We start from the raw sequence: 17,957 nt of genomic DNA, 5'->3' as shown, positions 1-17,957 counted from the left end.
TCTTCCAAATATATCACAATTATACATCACACATGTCCATCAATTGGAGAAATAAACCATCAAATTTCAAATTGATTTTTAAATTTGGATCATGTTTTTCAGCACCGTGTCATAATATAGAGTTCGTGTTCTACTTTGGACCGAGCTTATGTCAACGCTTCTAGCGTTGCATCAAAATTTTTAAAAGTAGGCCCCCACAGCTCGTCTAAGACCAGTTATATCGGAAAGCTGAAAAAACATTTCAAGCGAGATCCCTTGACTTTCGAAACCTAACAATCAAAATCAACCTCGCTTTGCCTTGAAGAAACTTCAATAAAACCGCTTGTAATATCAAAAAGGCACCGGGAAATTTCTCATTAAATTGAGGTTTTCAATATTTGCTATTGAGATTTATACATTCGTGGTAATTAGTTTGGTTAGATTTTGATTTGTGAATGTTCACCGGTCTGCATAATTTTCATTTATTTATTCCATTCATTGCAATTTGCCTTCTTACCACTGCCTCGGTTTAAGGCTTTTGATAATGTATACAAACTTTGCTAACGCAGTGATAAGAAACCACGCTATCACGGAGTTACGAAAAAGTCAGATTAGATCCATAATTATTTTCCAAACGACGTACTTTCCACAATACTTTATCATCTGGCACAGTGACTTTCTTCTGCTTTGAATTCGGATACGTTCTGCATCTCGCTTTTACGTGGACAGGAGCTGGAAAATAGAAATACCAATCTATAAAAATGAAATCATTATTCCTGTGCGGATTTCCACGGGTTTGGGAACTGATTTCGCTTGTCAATGGCTCGACTTTAGGCCGACAGTCGATGATGTGATTCGAACCATGACTTAAAGATTATCAGACCTGTGTTTCAACAACTTAGCTCCCGCGGCCAACAACACTATACAATGCTCTGGGAATTAAGGTACGAATAATTCCATCTGACAGATAACGCAAGTCATTTCGAACCACAAATAATTTTTGTCAAGTCATCAACTAGTTTCATGGCAGAGTTTCTATGCTACAAGCAAGGAACAGCTGTGTAGGAAAATCCATGCATGATGTGATAGTGTCAATACAAGTCTAGCAAACGTAGGCAGTAGGCACTGAATCAGCAAGGCTAGCCAGTCCAATTTAGTGTACAGGAAAAGCCCAGGAATGACTATGAGATCATGGACACACGAGCCTGTGAAGTACAATAAGACTTGTGATAACAAATTAATGTGTCGCGGGCCTGACAATTTTGCTTGGTGGGCCGTAGGTTGCCGACCCTTGCTACAGTAGAATAATAGTGAAGTTACCACGGTATTGGTGTTTCGTCTATCAGTCCTGATACTTGGAAAATAGGGTCAGAAACTGTTAAGACTGAGGAAAATTACGATATTATAAAATTGTGACAGCTAACAAAATCACAGCGACGATACACACAGCACACGCACAGACGCACACAGCAAACTAACGACAGTCGCCATGACAGTAACAAAAACGAGACAACATACATTCTTCGCGCTCTTCGACTCTCGGCTTTTGTCTGGAGGGCGGCGGTTTCGCAGCTTCCGGAGCTTCACGTTTTTTCGTCTCTGGCTCAGGGGCCGGTTTAACGTTAGCTAGTACAGAAAATCGGTGTCTTGATACGCAAAAGTAACACTGAAATGGCGCCATTACCGCAAGCACATCTCATATGGGAGTTATTTACATCAAACAGGGCCGGAAAAAATATTTACATGTAACTGCAGCATTTCTTAACTTACTTTCTCAGTATTGTATCACAAAACCGATTATAGCAGTGTTATAAGCTACTGTCTGGCTACACTTTGAGGCGAAACCATTGTTCTCCATGCCTATTGCTGCTTTACAACTTGGTGGACAGTTACGTCAGTAAAATCGCACAATATCTTTCATTTTCTGAAAGTTTCGAGGTCTTGAAACATCAAAATGGGCCTCAAGAATAGGCAAATGGAAGTAGATAACTGTGCCTTTACTTTGACAGAGAATGGAGACTCCATGATTGATGTCGACAGGTGTATTGGTTTCGCCAGAGAGGCAAATAATCAATTAAATAGATTCAAGAATTTAAAACAAAAAGATATATTTCCGACACTGTAATATCTAAGGCAAATTTCAGAACAGTACAAAATCAAGGGATTTGGGATAACGCTGTTGGCTATATCTAGCAATTACATGTAGGAAATGCCTAAGCTTCATGACCTTCATCCACGAATAGAGTTGGCTGACTCATTGTGCAATCAGAGTCGGTTATGTCAATTTGTACTATTTTGAGAAAATCAAGTTTTCTAAAATTGCCATATTGTTTACAAATAAGCATGGCCAAGATATCACTGAAAGAAAATGAAAATTGTACAAAAACTTCATTTTCTCAAAATGTGAAAATGGATTTAAGATGCTCTGATTCCACAACTACGTTACACATAAATTGTTTTCTGTGCGACAAAATTCGGACACGCGCAAGTGCTTTGTAAACTGTTTCGCCAGATGTAGTCATGACAGTAATTTATCAACCGTAAGCAGAGATTATCCAGTTAGGAATCTACGAAAAGTAGGACTAAACTGATACCAACCACTTTTTCATTGCTCACATGACAAGTGAACATGCGGGACAAGATGCACAACAATGACAAAACTATCTGAACATGACTTCCCCATGCTATGTGCACACCAATTGATCAGTTCATAACAACCAAGGTACCTTTCGGTGGGTTTTTAGCATGGCTGACACTGCCGCCACCAACCAGCCGCTCGAGTTGATTGAATTTTTTGTTGATGAGCGCGTTCAGTTTGGCGTGAGACGATGCCCGCATGCGATTTTCGAGATCTTCCAAAGTCGTGGTGATACTGTCCATCCTGAGAATTAAATGAATGATCTTTTGCTTCCTGGCCGTTTGTATACGGGGCACTGCACACACGAATGCATATGACTCATAGGTAGGAGTGGGTACTGCCTGGATGTTCAAAATCGAATTGAGTAGGAGGCTTCGAGTTGAGTATCACTCACTGTGACGTCGTAAGAGTGGGGATAATGTGGGAAAGTTGAATTACGTACCTTTTATACGACCACAAATAGAATAATGCCAGTTTAATTCAATTTATTGTCAACAATTTCATCATTTCAATACACCACAAGACTGCAATACAATGAAAGATAGGTAGGTGTCAAAACGACTTGGAGTAGTCACTAGTCTTTTGAAATCAGACACTCACCTGGCCTAGGCGATGTAAAAAGGAGGCATGCACACTGAATGAAAGTAAAAGAAGATAATATATAAGGACAGGCAACAAAAAGAGGTGGCATATGTCGGAACGCGAGATCCATGCGTCAGGTCGTGGTCCTGTAAACTTGATGGCTAACTAGTAGAAATTGTTTGTACTTCGATTTGAATGTGGACGGACATGCTCGACAACTGTCGAATAGCCGGTAAGATAGTGTTCCACACTGCAGGTCTGACATATGTGATAGAGCAAAGATCTTTTACGTCGACCATATGGTAGTTGGACGACGTGGACGAGCGTATGTAGTACTTATGCACTTTTGATACCGAGGTAAAGAAGTCATTTTTTAAAGAAGTCAAATTTTCAGGGTAGTGACCGCAGTGGAACTGATACATGAACTTGGCAATTTCTAGTTTGAAACGCATATCTTTCATGCTTAGAACACCGAATCTTTTGATAGGTGATTTGCTGGACGCTCATCCTGGCCCCTGGCTATGATACACAGGCCATGATGTTGTAGTTTTGCAGTGGCTTCAGTGCACTAACACTGGCAGCCCTCCCCCCCCCCCCCCCCACAGATGACGCCACCAAAATAAAGATAATATGGTAATTTATTGATCACAATTGATTGCACTTTGTGACATTACTCTGGGTAGTTTATGACCAGGGTTGCAAGGTTCCCAGTCACTGGTCAATCTCACTTGTATAGTTTTGACTCGAGTTCAAGTCATTACATTTACTGTTCAGTTTTCATTTCAATCCATTTCCACCCACTTTTTTCAACTCAGCTCGAGTGATATAGAATGGCTCGCATTCATAATATAGTAATTTTCCACAGTTTTAACAGTTTCTGGGCCTATTTTCAAGTATCAGGACTGATGGATGAAATACCAATAATGTGGTGATTTTACTCTTTTTCGAAGTTACAATGAAATTCTGTCTTGGCCATCTTGGTCTCAAGTCACATGACTTGGTTCGAGTCATGCAAAATTGAGCTTTCAAGACTGCCACGGTGGGAAAAAAGTATCGAAACTATAAAGTCTCGTAAATAAATATAACTTTAGGTACTTGGAAAAATCTTCTCCCGTTGCTCGACTGCAATCATCACAATTAATACTCAATTTGGATTTAGAGTCCCGGAATCACTGTGCCAAGCCCTACTCAATTATAAGCATATGTAGCAATATTCAGGGCATTCTGAAATTACATCAAGTAGAGGTAGAATATATGACAAGTGTAAAAAGTACTGAAGAATTTCGATGGACTTTCGCCTGTCGATGCTTCTGGCAGTTTTCAAAATAACGTGATGCAATCTTTGGCGATTAACCTAAAATGACAGGTGACGATAAAACAGGCAATACCTGAGATTGATTCTGCTCAATTGATGATCCACTTTATTTTCGTCATCTTTTTGTTTCTCCCGAACGAATTCCTTTGCGTGCCAGTGTTCCCATTGCCGCAAGGCCTTCCAATCTTCCTCGTCCAGATTCGTTTCTTAATAAATGAGCAAGTGAGAAAAAAGAACACCAATACCAGATGTATATGTATTGCCGTCGAATTATCCCACCTGATATCGGATTCATAAAAATTATTCATATCCTACAATTAGAGTTAGGCAAATTCAATACAAGTTACTTGGAAATTACTATCCGATTGGAAAAACAGCAATTTAGTGTCATATCTGACTTCTTTACATCAAAATTGGCAAATCTTACTCAAACATATTGAAAAGTGCGACTCTAAATCAGGCGACCAAGTGACCAGAAATATCCGAATTTGAGACTCTTACTCCAAAATGAAAAAATGTCTGACTCCCGGCTGTGACAATGAGCTCCAATGCAGTATTTGTGGTGAGTGATAAAACAAAAATTGAAAGTATATCCAAGTCCACAAAAAAGGTTCACAATTTTTGCATAGTCCTAATATTTTTGATAAGCTGATGACCAAAGAAAAACCTGCCTCATTGCCGGAAATTTAGGACAAACCCAAACACAGTACTTACTCAAGGTACGTCGGAACGGGTCATCCAGCTCCATCCTGCTTATGATCTTACGATAAAGAAACCCCAGGAACAGGTAGAGGTGAGACAGGATGATAAACGGAGGCACGAAAGGCGGCCGGAAATAATAATCGGTGATGAGGTGGTAACGTTGGAACATCCAAATCTCTTTGTTTTGGCTTTGGATCTTATCAAACGTGTAGCTGGAAAATACGGTTTTGCGTCAAGAGTCTCCAATCATAATAATTGAAGTCATGACAATTGGCAAGGTGTGTAGGGAATAGCGACAATAACATGTTACCATTGTAAGCAACCTCTGGCTGAATTTGGCACTTGATGAATTTAGCGTTAGAAGTGTATTAACTATTATTATTATTATAAAAGCGATACATAAATAAATTCGAAAATGAATGAAGATAAGCGTGAATTGTTATATACACCACTTGGTAAATTCGGAATGTTGAATTCGGCATTTGGTGTGTATGTAATAATGTATTAGTGTTAGAGTATGGGTAGGTTAGTAATGTTTGAGACATAGAGAAAAGAGTAATATATTGCAGTGTAAAGCAGGGCTGGCCAACCTTTTCAGCCCAAGGGCCACATTCGATTAAAGAATTTTTGCGCGGGCCACTATCCGCGCCAAGCGCGAAAATTTTTTAAAGTTCGTAGGTCAATAATATTGTCACTTGATCATATTGCGGGCCTGCTGTATACCGCTGGGCTAAGTTTGCGAGGACTCGGCTGTTCGGCGCATGGACACATCGATATCGAAAGCTGCGACCAACATGCGTCAATCATTTCGTGCCTAGGTTTCATAGTCGACGGTCTTACTGCCAGTGCAAACGCAAGGTCGCACATGTTGAACGACACTTTGTCTCGTAATCGCAAATATAATTAGACTCAATCTGATACATTGGGTGTTCTTCAATTTTCACAAAATTGCAACAATATTAAGAGCAAGAAATCGAGTGACAACATATTGCGCTAAGCCTGTAGAAAATTTTTACCTTTGATAAATCTATCGCAAATTATTCTGCTTTATTGTAGTGTACGAAGATATACCAATATATGAATGGTTGATGGAGCTGCCAATGAGTCGAAACTGATGTTTTAGTCATCACATCTCAAGTGTTGCGGCCAGACTAATCAAATTTTTGGTTGGCCTTGCAAGTTCACAATCTGTGCAATCCATTTTTGATGATATTAGAAATTTCGGAAATTACCTCGCGGGCCACTCAAAACCTTCTCGCAGGCCACGGGTTGGCCGGCCCTGGTGTAAAGCTACCAAAATATGTTTGTACTACACCAGAGCCAAAGGCTCCCCGACTCATAATGTGTTGTAACAACTACAGCTGAATATTGTGTTGAATTTCTGAGTTCAATTCTCTTTGTTCTTTATATTTAGTTGACCAATTATTACTTGGTGACTGATCAGCTCAGCTATATCTTGTGTTACTGGTAATTTGGCCTTCCTTGGTACCTTGCAGCAGTCATGTTGTGTATTGTAGTGGTCTTTTCATTAATAAAAATTGAGATTATGATTTGACTAATTCACACATTAATTGGTCACACAGTGGATTAAGTCATTGGTATTTTTCATTAATGCCACTTTGACTTATCGAAGGCCGTGAAAACTGTAAAACGTTGGTACCGGCCAGAAATTTGAGCCTACAATCGTTAAGTAAATGACAATAAACCGGTTGCAAATGCGATATCGCATACCTGAACATGGCGATGAGCAGGTTCAGAAGCAGCACGTTTGCAAACAACAGATAAAGCGCAGACATGATCGGAACAACGGGTGTCGTACGCGGGCACCGTGGAAGACCGGGGTCCGTGTCGTTGCAGGCAAAGTCGCCTGCATCTGAAAAAAAAGTTAGCCAATGTGGCCATGGTCACAGAAAAGATGGTCAGAGTAGTTGGTGATGCTACTCAAGTGGAAAGGATGCTGTCAATTTCTACTCAGCAGCTGGTGCAAGTAGAAATTTCCAAGCATGCCAAAACTACTCAAGTGGAAAGAGAAATTGAGAGGTCCGAGTAGTACCAGAGTAAACAGTTTAAAAAAGTAGATTTGGTGGAGGGGTCACCTATTTCTTCCAGTGAATTGGAGATAGCTACTTTTGAAATTGCAAGACAAACACAAAATGAATAATGACACTAAAAAGAGATAGAAATTTTTAAAATATATTCAGTTACTGAGATATGGGCTATTTCATGCTTTTCTAATGACAATTTCGATCATATAAGATTCTTATACCAATGCTACATTATACTTTTACAAATCCAAGCCATGTAAGTATGTAGTTTTGTGTAAAAACTGTCCAAGTAAAAGTGAATGCTGTCTAAAAGTATAGGCCTACTTGAGTAAATGGGGCAAATCTGTAAAGTACTCCACAAGTGGTGATTTTCGACTCGAGTCAAGTCCACTCCTGTTCAATTCACCATTCAGTCAAGTCCCAGTGCAAGTCGAGGAGCAGATGGTCAAGCCCGAGTCATAGTGTTGAGACTGAGTCCGAGTCCAAGTCATTGTGTTCATGGTCCAGTTTCGAGTTCAAGTCCAGTTCAACCCCAATTTTTACAGTTCTGTTAGGTGATATGAGTGTCTCGCATTCATAGTATACTCGTTTTCCTCACTCTTATCAGTTTCTGGCCCTATTTTTCCGGCACCAGTACTGACAGACGAAATAGCACATATGTGGTAACTTCATTATTCTTTGAAGTTAAGTGACATGCATGTCTTGACTGTCCAAGTCTCGAGTCTTATAGCTTAGTTGAGTCATGCGCAATGACAAGTCGAGTCAATACACAAACGGAATCGAGTCGGACTCCATTTGTTATTACAACCATCAACTCACTCGAGTATAAAATTGATGACATTACTTCTACTTCCACTAGAGCACGAACGATGACTGCTTTGATTCTGGAGTACACATAAAATATAAAAGACTCCCACTCTCTGATTCGAATATTGTACTCACTTGGATTGAAGTTGATTTCCTCCAGAAAGAGCTCTCCGTAGATTTGCCAATACGGACGATAGATAACCCCCACTAGTATATCGGTGAAGTTGGTCTCGCTGGGATAAAGTAAAGCTTGACTGGCAATTCCGTACGCCAAGAGAAAGACGATCAGGATGAACAGGAAGAACAACAGATCTTTTAACTGCAAAGTATCAACGTTACAAGTCCAGTCGACAAATATCTGCCGTTTTCTCCTACCATTTTTCCGACCATGATGATTTTCGGACCCAAGACCGGATGAACCGCGAAGATGTGGACCAACCGCATGCATTGCACCATGAACGCTATCGCATATAGCGTCAATGCTTCGAACAAATACCGGATATCGTATCTGTCGATAAGAAGGGTGTCAAGCCTATTACAAATTTACAAATTTATAGAGTTGCCGTATATAGCAATATACCACACTAGGGACCTACACGCAGCGGCTAGTAAAAAAAGTACTTTAATGTCTTCTAATCGGACAGGTGGCATGGCGAGAAGTCCGTTTATCCTAGGGTCTCTGAGCACAGTGTACAATTCTTGAAATTTTCGATTAAGCAGTAAAATTTTATGAAACTTGGTTCGATGCCAATGCAGTAACTAGTTTTTGAAATTTCTTCACACACCAGATCATAATTACTACAATAATTCTACCATATAAAACATGAGCCTATAGCGAAAACATAATTTAATCGCGTGCCAACAAAACATACCTCAGCCCGAAACCGATGTAGAACAGCACCAGGCTAGTGAGATCCATGATGTTCCACGCCTCTTTCATATGAATCTGGAATTTCTCGCTGAAATATCTCGCCTCTTGATTGATAAACTGGAAAATAAGTACACACCGTTTCGGGTAAAGAATTTCAGGTAATTCAAAATAATTCTATTGCCAGTAAATTCGGACAGAGATAAAATTGAACAGGTCAGTTTGACCGCGGAGGGGACAGCGTTGGTCAAAGAAGTTAGAGATTCAACTCAAGTAGAAGTAGAAATAATGCTGTAAATCTCTACTCAATTACAAGCGGGAGTAGCAATTTCAAAGACAAAACTATTTCAAGTGGAAGTAGAAGATGAAAGGTGTGAAAATTACTAGAGTAATTTCAAAATTTAGATTTTATCGAGGGTTCACATATTTTTAGCAGTTAATCGAAATGGTTACATTATAAGGATCTTCGCGACTAGCGCAGAATGATTACCAACACTACGTATAAGCAAAATATTACTCGAAAAATGATGTATAAAAATATATATTATGTCACGGATTCAGTGATGAAATTGAATTGAAATGAACCTGAATATTTTTAGCTGACTCTCGTCAGGGGTAATCGTCAGGAGTTCGTTTACCGTCTTAAAATAGTACATTGAACGCACTCTTATTTGAGATCCCATTTCATGCTTGTGACGTGATATTTTGTGATACGATTGTTGATATACAATGTTCTTTCCAATTCTCTACTAGTTGCTGACGATTACCCCTGACGAGTGTCAGCCGATAATATTCAGGTTCATTTCAATATGAATATACTATGCAATAGTATATTGAAGTTCTGTACAGCCAAGAAGCTCTTTGGATTCCTTAGAATTTCTTAGTATTCCTAAAAAACGCTGCACACCATATTTGGCTCAATGCCAAACAGTAGCAGTCTAGACAGACCTAATTGAAATTCCAAACATTTCTTAGCAATAATAAGATTTACGGTAGCAAATTTCACTTTCGAAATTACAATTTCTTGTACCTTCTGCCTGCTTCTACTGTTTGGAATTGAGCCAAATGTGCTGCACGGAATTTTTTCGGCAATCTGTATAACCAGAGAATAGGTGAAATGTCATTTCTGAACACCCATCCCGACAACCTCTGCTCAGCTGATAAACACTGTCATCAAAGGCGAAATCGACATACCTCCCGAAATTCTTCCAGTAGAAAAGTGGACGTCCAAGCCAGAAGAAGATACTCCCAAGCCGACACTGAAACCACGGTGAGTTGGAAACCGCTCAGAACCACGTAAGCAAAGAGACCGAGGTAAAACTGGTGAGTAGAATGAATTGAAAGATGTCATGACACTTACTTACATCAGGCTACTTACGGATATTCTAAGACGGGTAAGTGAGGAAAATATTGATATTGACATATTGATCAGGTAATGAGAATATTAGAGGATAGGTCTGGGTACATAACTAGAAACGAGTATTGATCGTATTGATTCGATGCGAGTAATGGGAGATCACTTTTAGAGCAGGCCTACTGAAATTATAAGCTCCATTTCACTTATACTTGCTCATCAATGAGAATTATAGTTTTCATACCACTTTTCCACCGTGGAAGCCTTGGAACCTCCATTGGCCGTATCACAACATACATAACAAGTTAGCGGAAATGGCATTTATTAGAAATCAAGACATACCCAGATACCCATCAAAAAGTGCGATGGCTATTTGATTACCGAATTAAGTATGTGCGATCAAGTAACAAGAATAACTGAGCGATATGAGCTTGTCTGGTATTACAAAATAAACAAACAAGACTTCGGAGATGTAGGGAAAAATAACAATAGATACAAACAATAATAAAATTGAGGAAGAGATCACAGTATTTGTCGCTGGAAAATCAAACAGCGTTATGTCCATTTTTAAAATTTTGACTTTTTTTCCTGTCACTATTTGGACATAGATCTTTCGTTTTATCCGGGTTCCAAGTTCATAAGTAGCATGAATCTCTAGTGAAGTGGACATCTGAACTTCAAGGTAAATTGAAAACAGAACTGTTTTATGCCCGAATTATATGGTCAAACTGTTTGGTTCTCTGTGACAAAACATCACAGATTACAGTCAGGCACAGTAATAGGAATAGGATGTTGTTATTTTCGTCCTTGATGTTTTTGCGGCATATACACCGACCCATAATATACATACTAACCATGAGGACATGATGTGGAAATGCCAATGGACAAGGAAGGTACAGATATCGCCATGTAAGGCTTTCTAAGTCTTGCACTATCCCTCCATGCTGAGCGCCAAGCAGGGAGACATAGATACCAGTTTCACTGACCAGGTCTTAGGACTGATCCGGCCGAGGATTGAACCCATGACCTACCGATCAAGAAGCCAGATGCTCCACATTAAGCCATCCTGCTATCATGTAAGATCAGCAGACTTGAAATATCGAAACCAGCATAACCGGCATAGTAGTAGTACTAAGGTCACAGCAAATAGTTTCAAAATTGAATCAATTCAAATCAATATAAGCATTATTAACATGTGCATCCAGGAATTCTATATTAGCAAACTGCAATATCTCACCAAAAAGAACACCACGTTGAGCCAAAAGGTGACGATTGGCGCGTCGTAAAAGATGACAAGCTTCTGCATCAACGTATAATCACTCATTTCGGCCAATTCCGGATCAGTATTGTTAAAAGTTTTGAAGCCAACGATGTACTCCTCTGAAAAAGAACATGGAAACTTCGCCATCGTAGATTAATTCCTGGGCGTAGCTAAACGCACCATCTTCAACTCTTGGAGTGGGTTGCATTTCCATGCCGTTCGCCACCGCCGGTGCGTCTGGAATATAATAGATTAGTCTGTATTGAATTGAAAGAATCGTTCTAGTTCATATTAAAGATTATTTAGTAATTTTGACCACACTTATTTCATTGCACTTTGTGACAATGCTGTGGGTTGATCCCGACAGGGTTGTAATGACTCGAGTCTCAATTTTTTGGTGACTCGACTTGACTCGAGTCAAAACTATAAAAGTGAGATTGACTTGTGACGAGGGACCTTGTGACTTGGTTACAACCTTGGATTTTAGTACGTGAAATATTCATCACTCATTACTTGACTCGAAACACTAGAATTAATACTCGGCTCAGATTAGAGTACACAAATCATATTGCACAACGCCCAGCACTTTTTAGTAGCCGGAGCAGCCCGAATCTATTTGACTACACCAAAAATCAGAAGTATATCGTTACCACACCATCACATTTAGTGTGATCACAACAGCTTATTTCAAACCCGGAAAATTCCATATCACGACTGATACAGACACACCACACACGACCCATCAAGCACTTACGATCTTCGGCGGCACCGCGTTCCTCGTCGGTTTCGTCGTATCGAATAGTCGTGAAAATAAGAGGCGGGAAAAGTCCGGCCGCGATGATATGCAGCCAGTGGTTGTCCGAGAGCTTGCTGGTCCAGATCTCGTCGAAGAAGTTTTGAACGCCGGGACACGAGACAAAATGCTGTGAAATAAGAGTAAGTAGAAGTACAGTAGTGAAATATACAGTTGAATAATATCTTGATATTAAAATGAACCCGAACATTTTCGGCTGACACTTGTCAGAGGTAATCATCAGCAACTAGTTGGGAATTGAAAAGAACATTGTATAGCAACAATGTACTACTTTAAGTGAAAAATCGACGCCATTCGTGTCGGTCGAAATGCCACGGCATCGGATATTATAAATGAGCAGAGTCGGTCAGTAATTAAGTACTTCTACCTTTTAAAAGTACTCTAGTAAGTTTTGATCACTTGGTTAAGAGTTTAGACTACTACTTTTCCTTAACAATTTTCAGTTCTTAGGCAAAACCAGGCCAAGAATATTTACTTTCACGGACTTCGAAATCGCTACTTCTACTTCTCTACTACTCGGTGCCAAGACGGTGAGGTGTTAATGAAATAAAATGTACCTGGGGTCTACATTGTAATGTCTGCATGGCAAAACTGGACAATGGACATCAATATGTTGCACATTTACGTTGGTATGCTTTGACTGTGCTTTGTGTAGGGCTACTAATTAGTGCCAATTATTCTTTTCTTGTGTGCCTCACTTTTATATTTATACCATGTGTTCCGTGATCTCTTGAGGTATGTATGTTTGCTGTCTGAATAAGTAGTCATATGGTGCACGATTGTGTTAATGGTTCTGTTGATGAAGATCGTTGGAATGAAGTTGGAGGTTTGTCGTATATGTTTGCTATTCTGCAAAAGCATAGAACATGACAAATAACCAGCGTCTAGCGATGGGCTCATTAAAATTACTATGAAGCCTCCAAAACTGTGTGAAAGTATATTGTTTCATGTCAGTAATTAAATTTTAGTTGTACTGCGGTATAGATGTCCGAATTTATCGCCTTTGGTGATATCATTTTATACCAATATAAACACCTCAGTCATGCTGAGTCACATTACTACAAAAGCACTCTTTATGGACAGTAGCAGACAAAAATAATGTGTACTTAACGAACGGTGGACAATGGTAGAACTTTATAAAAATAGCTAGAAAGAATGGGAAGAGATGTGTGGTTTCTAAAGGTCAATATTATTCTCATTTTTGTTCTTATGATCCCTCACAACTACAGTCACATATAGATCCATTTTGTGAATCAGTTGTGAAACGATCTGACAATTGCTGGTACATATTACCTATTCTGAAATATTTCTTTGACCACAAGCGCTTACAATCTATTCTCAAATATCAATGACACCGTGTTCAAGCATAACACGGCTTGTCCTGTTTGAGCTAAACAGCCAGGAAAACATCTTTTTCGTCCTATTTTTTTTGCTTAAATTCAGCTTGACAGGTCTGTAGTAAAATGATCCATATTTCGATCATATGTAGTTTAGACACAAGACAATTTTGACATGAGACAACCTAGGAGCGGAAGCATAATCGATATAATTACTAAGCCACTGAAGAAACGCAAGTACTCATAACAAGCACATTGGCAGATCTCAATTCGAAATCAATATTAAGATCAAAATAACATCAGCAAAATATCTATACCTTGTCGTTGGCTTCGATGGCCACGTGAAGGCAAGTGTAGCTTCCCCACTTTGGTAGTCGTGCGATCAAAAACGTGAAGGATTTGATTTGGTTTTCCAGGTAACACTTGGAAAAGATTCCAGTGGCGAGCATTTCGTATTCATCTGCGTCAGCTTCCATTTGATGTTTCTAAGTGAAGCAGAATTTACTATGCTTGCCGATAAGCTCAGGTCAGAGCGGCTTCAAATTTTGCAGAGGTATGTTAAGTATATTTTAGACTCACACAACACAATAGTAATATTCTCTATAATCTTGAATTATAAAGGGAATAGAACGTTGTATATTTTTGTCTTCGATGATTTTGCAACATATACACAAACTCATGATATACAATATACACTTTTACACATACACGATCTGTGCATAATTCATAACATTCATACCATGAGTGCATGATGTGCATATGCCACTAGACAAGGAAGGTGCAGATATAGCCTTGTAAGGCTTTCTAAGCCTTGCACCACCCCTCCATGCTATCCAGCAATGCTGAGCGCCAAACGGGGAAGCCATGGATACCAATGTTACTAATCAGGTCTTTGGTCTAACCCAGCCGGGGATGGAATCCACGATCTAAGGATCGAGAAGCCGGAACCCCACCATTATGCTATCTTTTCGGTGTAATTCAGGCCTATTTATTGAAACTGCTTTAAAAACTTGAGTCATGAAATGACCCGAATACTGCATACATGATATCACAACACCATAAATCGCAAATTGAGATGGTATGGAGGTAATTCTGTTATCATATCATTACATTTCATACAAATAACAGAAAATGATCAGTAAAATAACTAGTACCGTATTGTAGTGTTTTGTAGCAAAGAGTCAGGTGAGTACAAATGGACTGGTGCTACATTGACGGTTGAGAATTTCATGACAACAATCAGCTTAACAACTGAACCCCAAGACTAGTTAGCAACAATATACTCAAACACGAAGATACGATTAACTTCCGAACACTCGTAATATAACAAAGAGAGGAAGACAAAGGAATGTAATACCAACGGATATATAGTGTTACCTTTGTGCAACCCAATCCCTCTCAGATGCCATGCTACCAAAATCAAGAGAATAAAAACCTACACAATGCATGAGTGCTCTCAGGACACATTGACTGGAATTAAGGTTCAAACGATAAAGAATCCAATACTAGGCACGCTATTATTTCTCCAAAAAGAATATTCATGTCTTGTCGCCACACACATACTTGTGTTGAGTAGATAGATATGATTGCTAGTTCTGCTAGTTTCCGATATTTCCAAATAGCAAATATACTCAATGCTCTCATACATTGTCTCAATTGGTTGTATCAAGATAGCAGCCAAAGCCTGCGACGCGATAGTTTAGGCCAGTGACATCTTGCGCACGAGGCTTATTACAGATGTGATTGTTGAGGCCAACGATTATGTCATGCGCACCAGGCCTGTTGGAGATGCGACTGTAGCGTTTAGGCCAGCGATTACATCTTGCGCACATGGCGTGTTGTATATGCGATTGTTCAGGCAGCAGGAGATCCCTTGCTGTTAAGCAGCGCAGACGCTAATTGGCTGCAAACACTGATAATAAGAATTGCTTGGCATGATGGCTGAATGTGATGCGCGATTAAAACAAACATGAAGAAAGGTGTGATTTCAAGTTATATTTTGAGGGACAGTTTTTTCAAGGCTTTTTGTGCCCATACATAATACGCACCTCCCGATTTTAGGACAAAAACGGTAAAATTTTGCGCATTACACATGGAAAATTATGGTAATTCACTATTAATCTATATGTTATCAAAAAAATTATAGATGGACAGAAAATAACAAAGATCTCGGTCAATGTCAAATATCAATCTTTACTCACAGTTTCTTGGTCCCTCCCCATTTGAGACGCGAGAACCTTCAACATCCGACTGGCCATGATAGCGGCTTGCGTCGAGCCAAACATATATTCAAAGACGTGCATCGCTATTTCTCTATAATTGAAGAGAATCGCCCATTGGAAGATTTCTCTGTACGGGTCATCAAGCTTGCATTTGTAGGACCAACCCTCAATTTTTTGTTCATTAATCTCCTGCAAATTGAAAATCAACGCATTGCACCACTGTCAACGCAAGTGGTTCACAGATGGGGTCAGTAAGTGATTTTACTTTTCCGCAGTACTCAAGTATGTTTTACCTACTAACACCACTTACTAAACTAGTGGTGTTCGTGGACTACTTCGCCTTCTAATTGAACAGTTGTTAGGGAAAACCACATACTTTCACAATTACAATATTGAAGAGTACAAAGCAGTTTAGGGATAAGTTTCCATCACTTTTATATGAGAAATTGTCTTGCGTACAGCGTGAAATAGACACTGTATCACTGTAACAGAATATCATTTCAATATTCCTATCAATTTTTTGTGTTATTATATATTCAGAGTTGGTCGCGAAGATATATCTTGCAATTTAGAAAGTAGCCAAGACCGACCAACTACTAGAAGTATGGGAAGGTGGGGCAAAATGGGCCAAAAACACATTTTTCATCATAAATATATTTAGAATCCAGGAATTCGAATGAAGTTTGGCAAGACGATGGACGAACACAAAACGTGTAACTTCAATGAAAAAACATTCAATAATACAGAAAAATTACAAAAGCACTGTCACTTGGAAAACGTGGGTTTTCACTTCAAGGGATGCTTTTTAAGGGATGTGGGTGACAATCATGCTTTTGCTATTTATTATTTTCAGTGTACTTTCCCCATTCCTCTCATATCATACTTCCATTTCAAGTACTTTTGAGGTGTCTTGGAAATTACTACTTGTAGCTGTACTTGCATAGAAATTCCAACATTGTTGCTGGCTGTAACAATGCCAGTTTTTATATAAAAATATACAAATTTCATGGGGTATCGAAGTGCCCTTACCCGTAATATTTTCATATTTTCGGAACCACATGGAAGGCTCGAAAATGAATTAATAAACTCATGCTTATAAATATTCAATGCTAATATTTATGATAACTTTGAAATGCTAACCGAGCCACGCAGGAATGCTTTGCAATGTAGGGCTGCATAGGCTACTATTTTGGAGGCTTGATATACACAACAATAGCACGCTCTGACAGGTTTGATCCAGAAAAAAATGAAAAATAACATGGTAACAATTTCATGACCGAAACCTCTTCAACTCACAGGTACGAATTTGCCTTCCTCGTATTCCACATCGAGAATGGCACAATATTTTGGGGAGTCCGGACGTCTTTTCTTATAGACACTAATATAGGACTTTCCCAAGTACTCCAGCAATAATCTGAAAATATTTACGAATCATTAATTCAACTCAATCCTGAAAACAGACGCATATCGTATCATCATTTGGAGGCCGCTCAAAGCAATAATGTTAAAGCTTACTCGCCAACGCCTTGCAGCGAAAAATTCCTTTTGCATAATTTCTTATAAAAAACAAGGTTCTTCGATGCGCTTTTGTACAAGGAATGCAAGTCTTTCACAGTGAAATATTGCTTCAAGTCCACGCCGAAATTCAGAAATACCTTGCAGAATTCGTGTTTGTTCTGTAATGCAGGAGGAAAAAAAAGATATTAATTCGGCGAATGTCTCAGATTTATGTACCGATGAGACATGACGTCACATGACATATTTTATGTACAGACTTTTTGTAGGCCTACACGAAGGCTACAAAAGTATCTACATATACATAAACTCAAGTTTGCTAATGCATTCGAAAATTTTCTTCGCACTCGGCACAATATTCCTCCAATTCATAGTTATTGCTCTGTGTATAGTCCAAATTTCATATTTGAGAATTCTCTCATCAACAGTCATAACCTCCCATGGTATCAAACTATCCGTTAGGAATGCTAGCATTCTGGTTGCATTTTGTGATACGACGATAAGGGGAGCACAAAATT

General features: G+C 39.1%; 1 protein-coding gene across 3 annotated transcripts in view; it reads right to left on the bottom strand.

Moving 5' to 3' along the window:
- Window positions 1–17,957, bottom strand: part of LOC145437219 (transient receptor potential cation channel subfamily M member-like 2) — a 122,402-nt gene that overhangs the window by 98,696 nt on the left and 5,749 nt on the right. For 2 of the 3 annotated variants that reach the window (XM_080314412.1, XM_080314411.1), the window contains exons 10-26: window positions 17,440–17,600; window positions 17,221–17,338; window positions 15,904–16,113; window positions 14,020–14,187; window positions 12,306–12,474; window positions 11,732–11,788; window positions 11,528–11,670; window positions 10,131–10,256; window positions 8,941–9,056; window positions 8,444–8,576; window positions 8,204–8,387; window positions 6,948–7,089; window positions 5,229–5,428; window positions 4,588–4,720; window positions 2,706–2,860; window positions 1,498–1,605; window positions 623–711 (exon numbers count right to left, since the gene is read on the bottom strand). In XM_080314412.1, the coding sequence (XP_080170538.1) occupies window positions 623–711; window positions 1,498–1,605; window positions 2,706–2,860; window positions 4,588–4,720; window positions 5,229–5,428; window positions 6,948–7,089; window positions 8,204–8,387; window positions 8,444–8,576; window positions 8,941–9,056; window positions 10,131–10,256; window positions 11,528–11,670; window positions 11,732–11,788; window positions 12,306–12,474; window positions 14,020–14,187; window positions 15,904–16,113; window positions 17,221–17,338; window positions 17,440–17,600 (2,412 nt within the window). The remainder of the gene's footprint in view (window positions 1–622; window positions 712–1,497; window positions 1,606–2,705; window positions 2,861–4,587; window positions 4,721–5,228; window positions 5,429–6,947; window positions 7,090–8,203; window positions 8,388–8,443; window positions 8,577–8,940; window positions 9,057–10,130; window positions 10,257–11,527; window positions 11,671–11,731; window positions 11,789–12,305; window positions 12,475–14,019; window positions 14,188–15,903; window positions 16,114–17,220; window positions 17,339–17,439; window positions 17,601–17,957) is intronic. The other variant, XM_080314414.1, reaches the window with a different exon arrangement.

This window comes from Botryllus schlosseri, chromosome 4, assembly GCF_051294905.1.
Source record: "Botryllus schlosseri isolate E-star chromosome 4, Bs_hap1, whole genome shotgun sequence".
NCBI lineage: Eukaryota > Metazoa > Chordata > Ascidiacea > Stolidobranchia > Styelidae > Botryllus > Botryllus schlosseri.
This window is presented reverse-complemented; position numbering and strand designations above follow the sequence as displayed.